The sequence below is a fragment of the Achroia grisella genome, unplaced genomic scaffold (assembly GCF_030625045.1).
Source record: "Achroia grisella isolate CSIRO2021 unplaced genomic scaffold, CSIRO_AGI_Agris_v1 utg874, whole genome shotgun sequence".
Classification (NCBI taxonomy): domain Eukaryota; kingdom Metazoa; phylum Arthropoda; class Insecta; order Lepidoptera; family Pyralidae; genus Achroia; species Achroia grisella.
The window spans coordinates 215098-226778 of record NW_026713051.1 but is presented as its reverse complement, the minus strand read 5'-3'; the positions used below and the strand labels follow the sequence as shown (position 1 = coordinate 226778).

General features: G+C 34.8%; 1 protein-coding gene across 1 annotated transcript in view; it reads left to right on the top strand.

Moving 5' to 3' along the window:
* The window catches only part of LOC131853097 (activated Cdc42 kinase-like), a 49905-nt gene that overhangs the window by 14875 nt on the left and 23349 nt on the right, over window positions 1-11681 (top strand). Inside the window, 6 exon segments of the mRNA XM_059203912.1 lie at window positions 31-127; window positions 1263-1493; window positions 3957-4131; window positions 7891-7973; window positions 8756-8854; window positions 10934-10999. Coding sequence (XP_059059895.1) covers window positions 31-127; window positions 1263-1493; window positions 3957-4131; window positions 7891-7973; window positions 8756-8854; window positions 10934-10999 — 751 coding nt within the window.

Here is an 11681-nt window from a genome sequence, read left to right as displayed (position 1 = left end):
ATACAGACAATAATAGATTGGTTGTTGCAGAAGTATGACAAAAACATCAATGTGGTATGGAGTGGTACCGGGCGGGGCGTGTGGCATATTCGATCCGAGCCATACCAAACCATACACGAGACCGGAGGTAACGTATGACATTGACAGGTGGTTTGTATCTTTGCTTACACGTTACTAATGGTTTGATTACAACTTTTAACAAATCAGTCTTTGGTTCGGATCTGATATCATTCATTTTGGGGAGTGCATCGATTGCAAGCTATATCAAGTTATTATCATTTTTGGAGACAACATGTGGCATTATTATACGGTAGGAACATATCGGTATATAATAATAATACATACACACACATACGCACACAATCACAGTCTCTCTCACCTACACGCACACACACATACACACACACACACACACACACACACACACACACACACAAGCTCACTACACTTGCTTTCGGCCCATAAGTATGGTAAAAAACCAGTAAAAGCTTAGAAATGTGAAAAAATAATGATAATCACAAATAAAAAATTTCTCTAAAATAATAACTAATACAATTGCTGCTTATAATATGTACTTTATTTTATACATAGTATAAAATAAAGTCGCTGGCGCTGTCTTGATCTGAATTGTGTATGAAGAAAGCAAAGCCGAGATACGTTAGCAAAAAAAATTTAATATTAAGAAGTCATATATATATTTAAAATCTATTTGAGACTGTTACCTCTTATCATTAATCTATTCTAGAAACTAAACGATAAATACAATATTATATTATGAAATACTCAAATCAAATTTAATATTCTGTCTGTACGTTGAATTTGTTTTGAATGATGAGCGTGCATGGCAATAGTTGTTCATGCACGAGATTAACATTTAATGTTAGACATAAACATCTATATAAATATACCTATACATTGTTAATAAACTGAATTAAAAAAAAATTGTAATTCAATTTAGATTATTGCTTCTTTTTAATTGAATCTGTATACTTAACTGGACGTAGAAGTAAAAATAAAAATATAAATTCAAATTCAAAATATCTTTATTCATGTAGGTCTATTACAGACTCTTATGATATGACAAATCTATCTTATAAAAAAAATAACGTTCATATGTGGCTAAAATGTCCTACATGACTAAATAATTTTTGAATTTTGATCGTGTAATGTCATATGTTGTCTCCATAACAAATGAACACAAAATATTTATGATTCATATAAAACCATCATGTCACCATGCTTCCACTATCGTCTTCAATCAGAAACTCTCAATGGCGGGCTCGCTTTCACCAAACCCGACCCGCAACTCGGCGCGTTCATCAATTCGCTCCTCGTTGCTGAGGTCTGATGTGAAGAGACATACATACACCGGCAAACGGAGCATACAGCGGAATATGATCTCCAGCCCCCAGGGGGATGTGAAACATACAGGACACGTGGGCTTGGACGGGGCTTATTTTGGTGATATATCATTTTTGGATCCGGCAGGATGTGTGAGTAGTGGTTTGCTTAACTTTTCCTACCATCTAGCTAATCTCGTGTCATCTTAATTGTATACTCTAATTTATTATTAATAAGATACAATTTAGCATAAGAATATCGCACGGCTCATAATGCCATTAACTGTTATTGGGAAATCGGCTTTAAAGTTAATATTTTAAAGTCCATTTTCCAATAATGAGTTAGTGTAGTTTATTATGAAGCTTGCGATGCGGCATGGTGTAATTCAAAAAGGGATCTATATGCTTTTCATGTTTTGGTATTAGTTACAGCTCATCCTCTGACGATGCATTCTTAATTCATATTCTTGGTATAAACAATATATATTAATATATTTTATGCTCATTATTGCAATAGCAAAAGACGATATTGTAAAAACATAGACGTATTATATTATGTACGGGGACAGTATAATAGAAAATAATTTATTCAAATATACTTACATTGAAACACTTTTGAATAGTCATCACATTTTTTTAATCTACCGCTCATTCGGAAAGCTGTCTCATCACAAGAAGAACGAGCCAGAAACTTGCGTGGTGCTCTTTTAAATAATGTTATTATTACTTTACATTTTTAAGTGTGTAATTCAATTAGAGCATGGTCATAATTAATGTATGTTATATTAGAGCATGGTCTTGAAGATATCAAATGTACCAGACTCGTTTCAACGTTTTCTGCTATTTTATCAATAATATAATATATTTTGTGGGCAAGGTTCGACTGCCTGCCTGGGCTCCCTGAAATATGGTCGAGCACAGTTATGGCTGTCTCATACGTCATATTCGTGAACGAGTGCTGCTTGTAGGGACTGATTTATTTATCCTTTATTGCACTATTTAAAATAATGTACAATTGGCGAGCTTAATGCCATATGGCATTCTCTACCAGCTAACCATTGGGTAGAAACAGAAAGCGGTTGAAGGGCAGTATTGGGAAAAGGCATACTATTTGTATTTACCTAACTTAGGTATATTGATTTAATTTATTGTGTATTTATATTTGACCCTAATAATTTAGTGGTAGTTTGTTTCGACACGTTTCGATGTAATAAATGCAAAGTTACAATTGTTATTTAAAAACGCTACACATAAGTTTCTTGCTCGTGCTTCTTGTGATGAAAAAAAAATTGTTGACTATTCAAAAGTGCTTAAACTAAGTTTATTTGAATAAAGGATTTTCTAATCTATTCTTTGGACCTCAAGTGCTACATGTACTTGATTTGAGGTCAAGTCATCAAGTGTGCGTTCTTTATTATTGTTTTGTAAAAAAATTAATGACACAACAAATATAATATGCATACTTGTTGTAATAATTGTACATGCGTTTAAAATAGTATAGTTACAAATTTCACGGTCATTGCAATATTATCTACAATTATACATAAACTAGCTGTTGCCGCGACTTCGTCCGCGTGGAATTTAACATTATTTTTCTAACATAAAAGTAGCCTAAAGACCTAAAAATTATTTTGTTCGTCTTAATTTATTCGTTCCATTAGGTACTGATAGGTTCAAACATTTGCATCCTGTATCATTCCTTATTTTATCCCCATGCGGGTTGAATTTATCAAAAAGCTTTCTTAGGGGATGCCTACGTCATAGTAGCTTTATGCATGCAAAGTCTCAGCCCGATCGGTTTAAAATTGACAAAATATCATATAAACTTTCATCCCCTATTTTATCCCCTTGGGAGTAGAATTTATCAATATCCTTTCTTAGCGGATCATAACATCTACCTCCATGCCAAATTTCAGCCCGATCCGTCCAGTGGTTTGGGCTATGCGTTGATAGATCTTCACCTATAGACAGATCACCTTTGAGTTATATATATATATATATATATATATACATAAATGGTTAACATTCTAATTCTACACGTGGTACGTTATGACTACTGAACTAATTATTAATTTGTAGTATACTTTAATATTACCTTAATGACGTTTAACAAAAGTTAGTAATTCGTTTTATGGTAATTACATACGGATTTACAACAAACTAACATATTCTGTACTAAATCTGTCTGAAAAAAGATTTAAATGTCGTATAAAACATTTCCATTCTAAAAAAGCTTAAAATAGAAGAGTTCTTAAATGATCATCATGTTTTTGGAGATAAACTTTAAAATTCATACAGCTGATAATATTATCTGATTGCACTAAAAATGAATACGTAGCAGTTTCTATGTGGATTATTGCATGCCATTGTGTAATTATTTAATTTAAAAAATCTATTCAAAAGAGCAACACACAAGTTCCTTGCTCATACTTTTTGTGATGAATCTGCGTTCGGTATGAGTGGTAGAATAAAATATGTCTATTTAAAAGTACTGAGTTTATTTGAATAAAGATTATTTCTAGTTCTATTAAGAATGGATCCTCAGAGACTACACTTAGGCGTTTGATGACAAAGCAGTATAAGTATTATATAATAAGTTAATTGTGTTATCAACAGCCGCCCCGTCAAGTGGTGACCCCGTACAAGCCATCCGAAGATCTGGAGCAAGTGCCCCTCATCAACCCCAATTCCCCATCACACCTATCCGGTGCATCATGCACCCCGCCTTACCCATTGTTGAGCCCCAATAGAACCGACCCGAAGAGTGAATGCGACGAAGTTGATTTATCACGTAAGTTATGTTACGTTTACATTCAGCCGCTTCCCCTGCCAGTCGCGCTGCTGGTAATATTAACGGGCGACCACTGAGCGAGAGGGCTGAATACGCACGAATAAGCCAGCCAGCCAGAATCATTGGTAATCAACGTCTATGTGACAGACTGGACCCATTGGCTTTGTGGCGTGATATTGCATCTCTGTGCATTTTCTACCGCATATATCACGGGGAGTGTTCTGAGGAATTGTTCGGATTAATACCAGCTGCTGAGTTTCACCACCGTACCACCCGCCAGAAACTGAAATACCATCCTGATCATCTGGATGAATGGCGGTCTTCCACCGTGCGGTTTTCTAGAAACCTTTTGCCTCGCACAACCACATTATGGAATCACCTTCCAGCAATGGTATTTCCGAACCGATACGATATTGAAACCTTCAAGAAAAGCGCTTATTCTTTTTTAAAAGGCCGACAACGTACTTGCAATTGCTCTGGTGTTGCGGGTGCTCATGGGCGGCGGTAATCACTTACCATCAGGTGAGCCGCATGCTCGTTTGTCCCCTGTGTTATAAAAAAAAAAGCACACGTCTTTGACTCGCGCTCGAAAAACCGACAATCGAGGTAGTGGCATCGCCAATGGCATGGGAAGTATCGTGTATACACTCTCGCGCTGCTCACTTCCCTGCCCACTCGGGCTGAGTATAAACGTAGCATTACAGAAATATTTTTCTTCCACAGATCTATAGTCCTTATTCTTATCAGTTAGTGTCGAGAAGAGCGTGCATGGCAATAGTTGTTATTGCACGGAATTTTCATTCAATGTTAGATATAGAAACCTATATAAATATACATTGTAAATAATGTGTTTAAAAAAAAATTCCATTGAGTATCTTGCCAGTTCTTCTCAATTGGATCTATGTACGGAACTGGACGGTAAGGAAAAAATGCCGTCTACACAAAGTTAGTAATCCGTTATATGGTAATTGCGTAAGATTTTTTTTCTAAATTACCATGGTGGCAAACGGGCATACGGCCCATCTGATGGTAAATGGTTACCGTAGCCTATGGACGCCTGAAACACCGGAGTGTCACGTGCGCGTTGTCGACCGATTTTATAATAAACTGCCAGGATTTACTCTGAATCTGACAGAGAGGCAATTCAAATTTTATATTAAACAAATGTTATGTAAAATAACCTTAAATAGGATAGATGAATTCATAGATGACTATGTCTATATTAAGGCAAGAATAAGTTTATTTGCGGACAACGTTATAATTTTTATTTCATACTTCTTTCTTGAAATCAAAATGCCGAGGTCGCCGTTGACAAAAGCCGCTATGCTATCAGCATTGATTGCCGCATGCATCCTCATGTAAAGTGCGAATCTGTAACTACCATATAGTAATTTTAAGTAGCTGTGACGTGGTCGAGTGGAATGAGTAGTCATGCTCACTAAAATGTCCAGACATGCGGCGGCGTGGTGGGCCGTCTTTTTATGGATGATAATGGAATGGTGTTTACGCTGGCTGGGCACCAGTGGAGGATGATAAGATGAACATGAGGTCAAGTCAGTTAGCCCATCGTGACAAATTCACCAAGAATTTATCACGATGGTTTCCAGGGGGACCGTACCGCGTAGAGGTCAACCTGACACGGTACATTGCTAGTATTGGGGTCATAAGTCCACAGTACTAACAATCTTCTTTCCCCCCAGGTGGGTCATTGGGTTCCCTAAAACATGGTCTAGCGCAGTGATGGCTGGCTTATCCGTCATACTCGTGAACGAGTGCTGCTTGTAGGGATTGGTCTGCTCTTATCACTATGACTGATTTAATCTTATTGTGTTTTTGTATTTGACCTTAATAAATTAGTGCTTACAAGGATTATTTAAAAGAGTAACACACTAGTTTCTTGTTCATTCTCCTTATGATAAGACATATTCCTAAAAGAACGGTAGATTAAAAAAAAATGTTATGACTATTCAAAAGTGCTTAAATTAATTTTATTTAAATAAATGATTTTCTATTCTATTCTATACCACTTAGGTTGCAAACAAGCATACGGCCCATCTGATCGTAAACAGTTACCCTTTCACGGAGGTGGAGCCGTCTGTATGGGTACCTCAGCCTCAGCCATCAGGCATTTGGCTTAGTAAGATGTTTTTACTATATACAGATGCATATAAATTTATTATATTTAAAATAACAAAAAAATATATATTAAATAATATCTACGATACACAAATAAATATATATATATAAAATGAATAACAATATTCAATGCTCGTAAAAACCAAAATCAGTTACAATAACAGTATCAAAAGGAAAAAGAAAACAAAAAATTACAAAGATAAAAAGAAAAGCGAATCCGTGTCACCTCTCACAATCACAGTATGTAATAATATATACGAGTACAAGCCCATAGGCACCCATAGTCATATTAATAATATATAAAAAATATATATAATATATAAATAAATAACCCAGGACATTAACACAGCGCTATCTAGTCACGCGGTAAGCAAGTATCCCCTCCAATCGATCCCCCGTCCAATTCAAACGGGGATCAATATTACGACCGCCTGAGCCGAGGTTCGAACCCCTAGCGGTGCTTTCAGACTAAAGTCGTATCAGTCAGGCAGGAGTTGGCCTTCAGCCGTCTCTTAAGTCCTTCCTTGGTGTGGAGTGCCATCGGCACTCGCCCCCTAACGTCCGGTGAAGCTGTAAAGGCCAGCTGCGGCCAACAGCATTAGAGTAGTACATATCAGTTGTCTAGTATCCATAACACGAGTCCTGCTTGCCTTTGTTTTGGGACTACTTCTGTTTCGTACTATGTTGCAATAGATAATTTATTTTTGTAAATATATACATAGAAAACACCCAAACTGTTACAATCATACTCATGAATACTAAATGTTTGTGCCGTGCGAGGAATCGAACTCGCGACCATCAGAAGTAAAGCGGTGTGCTAAACTACTATACCACGAGGCGTTATTAGTCGTCATCTTTATTATTTGTATAATAAAACTGAACGGGCTATAAAACTGTAACATAAACATAAATTCTCATAGGGAATAGAGTAGAATAGATAATCATTTATTCAAAATCTTAATTTAAGCATTTTTGAATAGTCAACAATTTATTTTTAATCTACCGCTCATTCGGAAAGCTGTCTCATCACAAGAAGAATAAGCAAGAAACTTGTGTGTTGCTCTTTTAAACAATACTTGAAAGTTTACATTTACAAGTCGAAACGTGTGAATACAAACTACCAACCAGCACTAATTTATTTAGGCTCAAATATAAAAACACAATAAGATTAAATCAGTCGTAGTGATAAGAGTAGACCAGTAGTGGAAGAATCGATGTTTTCTTCTCACTTGTATATTTGTTACAAATAACTTAGTTTTATATAAGTATACTAGCTTTCGCCCGCGGCTTCGCTCGCGTTAAGAAGTATATTATTATTAATTAGGTATAGTTTTTGCGGCTTTACTTTTGTTTCCTTTCTTAGGGAATGCCTACGTCATAGTAGATTTATGCATGCAAAGTCTCAGCCCGATCGGTTTAAAATTGACAAAGTTTCATGAAAACTTTCATCCCCTATTTTATACCCTTAGGGGTGGAATTTATTAAAATCCTTTCTTAACGGATGCCTACGTCGTAACATCTACCTGCATGCCAAATTTCAGTCCGATCCGTCCAGTGGTTTGGGCTGTGCATTGATAGATCACTATGTCAGTCACCTTTGAGTCATATATATTCCATTTACAGTTGAAACAAAGACGAAAAGTCTGAAAAAAACAAGTCACAAGACAGTATCTGAACCCACGACCAGCAAGAGTATATTGAATAAGGTTAGTAGCCACTCCATCAATTTTACGCTTACTATATAATTTATACTTATAAAAGGGTTGCTTCGATGCTTTGAATCGGCCTTAGTTCAGTCAGTGGAGTGCTTGAACGCGGTTCGTGACCAGTGTCTTGGGAAATAATTGTCATTTATATATTTCTTTTCAATTTAAACGATTTTGCTATATAATAATGAATGAGTCACTGCTAAACGACTACAAAAAGAAGAGTACCTTCAAATATTTTTTTGTATGTATTGCGATATTTTCATTTTTTCTCTATTAATTTTTTTTTTGTAGCTTTCTATAGTCTATACATTTTTAGAGTAATTTTGTTCATTTATATATATGATATTTTTGTTATATATATTGATATATTTAACAGAGCATAGTAAGTATAAAATTATACATTATTTTCTTTTCTTATTCATGTAGGTCTATTACATATTTCAATATATAAACAATTTAATTTAATTACTAAAATTATATTCATTTTATGTCTACGAACTATAGTCTATACATTTTTAGAGTAATTTTGTTCATTTATGTATATGATATTTTTATTAAATATATTGATATATTTAACAGAGCATAGTAAGTATAAAATTATACATTATTTTCTTTTCTTATTCATGTAGGTCTATTACATATTTCAATATATAAACAATTTAATTTAATTACTAAAAATATATTCATTTTATGTCTACGATTTCTTCTATGCATTAATGGATATAGAAAATTATTTATTGCTAATTTGGATAAAATGTAAAGATGTAGTAATGTTGTAGGTAAAAAGCGCGACATTAGGTCGTGCCCATAAGGCGGACGATGGCGCTGCAAGGACTGATGAAGTCCATGAATATCATGAAATCTCCGATACAGATACGGTAAGTTATCCACATATCATATTTAACACTAGCTGTACACGCGACTTCGTCCGCATGGAATTAAATTAAAAGATTTTTCTAAAATAAAAGTAGCCTAAGTTTCTCCCTAATACATCAGCTACCTGCCAATAAAAGTCCCGTTAAAGTAGGTCCAGCCATTTTAGAGATTAGCCGGAACAAACAGACCGACAGACAGATTGGCAAAAATTTAAAAATTGTTATTTTGGTGTATTCTGTATTTATATTCATATGTATATAGTAAAAAACGGTTATTTCAATATTACAAACAGACACTACAATTTTATTTATATGTATAGATGTATATAGATCAGAATAGATACAGAGAGAGAATACTGACTACCTGATACAAGCCGTTTGTAAAATAAGTATTTACAATTAGTTCAAACAGTCGCGGGTACAGATAATGTAACATAAAAATAATATAGTATACTAGATACCCGTGTTAAATTTGAATGTATAAATTTCCATATAAAATATTGCCTATATATCAAATTTAACACATTACTATCCACTCTCCCCCACCCCTTCAGCGATATTATATCATACAAGCTTTTCTAAGTGTTGCGAGTTGCGAGACACCATCTGATTGTCTTTATCGAGACTGCTGTAGTTAGAGCACATCATGCAGCACAAAACTTTCCCTATCTTCTCTATCCTGAAGAGATGGAAACTATGGATCCTAAGAGTATCCTTCAATTCTTGTCCTTAACGGGTCTAGGTAGCGAACTCTGAAAAAGGGCGAGCACAATAGATCTAAATAGGTCGCAGTGATATAGGTCCAAGCACCTGATAATAATAATAATATAATAATATCAAAGGACAATTCACACAGCGCCATCTAGTCCCAAGCTAAGCAGAGCTTGTGTTATGGGTATTAGACAACTGATATAAATACATGGATACATTTTTTTTGTAAATAAATACATATTATACATAGAAAACACCCAGACCGATACAAACAATCATACTCATGAATACAAATGTTTTTACCGTGCGAGGAATCGAACCCACGACCATCGGATAGTAAAGCGGTGTGCTAAACCAATAGACCACCGAGGCTGTCAATAGCCCAAACAACCCAATAAAAAAAATAGATCATAACATATTTGCACCTTACTAAGTTCATCCAATCCGTCCAGATGAAGGGAAAGGGGATTGTTAGTAATGTGGAATGATGATCTCATTGCTAGCAATGTACCATGTCAGTTTGACCTCCACGCGATTATCCCCCTGGAAACTATCGTGATAAATTCTTCGTGAATTTGTCATGATGTGCTAACTGACCTGACCTCATGCTCATCTTATCATCCTCCACTGGTGCCCCGCCAGCGTAAACCGTTAGCGCAGGCGGGTGCTCCATTCCATAATCACCCATAAAAAAAAAAATCCGTCCAGATTCTGCTAGAAGAACACAAGGAGCTTGTGGGCCACAAGTTTGTCACATAGCTTCGATGTAGACTAGAAAGGCTTAAGTCACAAACAAACTATTGATATAAATGATTTTTAACAACTCATATATATCGGATCATGGTTACTATAGGAGGCAAATCATTACGTAGTATAAAACAAAGTCGCTCTTGCTGTCTGTCCGTCCCTATGTATTAAATATTTAAAACTACGCAACAGATTTTCAAGCGGGTTTTTTAATAGATAGAGTGATTCAAGCGGATGGTTTATATGTATAATACATATACACGCGTGCGAAGCCGGGGCGATTAACTAGTAAATTAATAAATTTTAAACTTTAATTTATTTGTTATATCTACACAAAAATCAATTTCTTCTCCTTATTTTGAATGTGTCTTATTTATTAATTTACTATGTATTCTATTTCATCCGAGTGAAATTTATAGCCATTATGTTATTCAGATGTATGAACTATATTACTGTAGAGTTTCATCAAAACCCGTTCCTTAGTTTTTGCGTGAAAGAGTAACAAACATCCATACTTACAAACTTTAGCGTTTATAATATTAATAAGATAGTACGTATACATTTCATTCACTCACTTCTCGTCCTGTTTTTTATAATTCTACTGACTTCCCAATTCTTTGACAGGAAAGTACAGCAACTGACACCGCTCGAATGGAAAATCTGGTGCTTCCTGATAGCCCCGGGATACCCGTAAGTATACTCAAAATATCTTCATTCATGTAGGTCTATTACAGACTCTTATGATATGTTAAATCTACCGTCAGTTCGGAATGATATCGAGATGAGAAGAAGTATTTTTTTCAAGTAATGTACATGTTTATAATAATACAGATTCCTTTTTAAATTCAAATTTAGGAGAATAGAGTGACTAGCATATGCTATTGCTAATACAAAAAAGAATAGAATAGAATAGAAATCATTTATTAAAATAAACTTACATTGAAGCACTTTTGAATAGTCATTACATTTTCTTAATCTACCGCTCATTCGGAAAGCTGTCTCATCACAAGAAGAACGAGCAAGAAACTTGCGTGTTGCTCTTTTAAATAATTTTACTATTACTTTATATTTTTAAGTTTAAGTGTGTGAATACAAACCACCAATTAGCACTAATTCACTTAAATATTCAAATAGAAAAAATATTAAAAATATAACCAACTGGTTAAACAATTAATAAGAGGAAATCAGTCATAGTGATTAGAGCAGACCAGTCCCTACAAGCAGCACCAAAAAGTCAAATCAATGTTCTTAACCCGAACAGACCAGTCGTCATAAGCAACACCCGGTCTCCAGTATGACGGATATACCAAGAACTATTTCAGTAATATTGTTCTACTTACAATAACAAATAATATATGACATATTTCTTTAT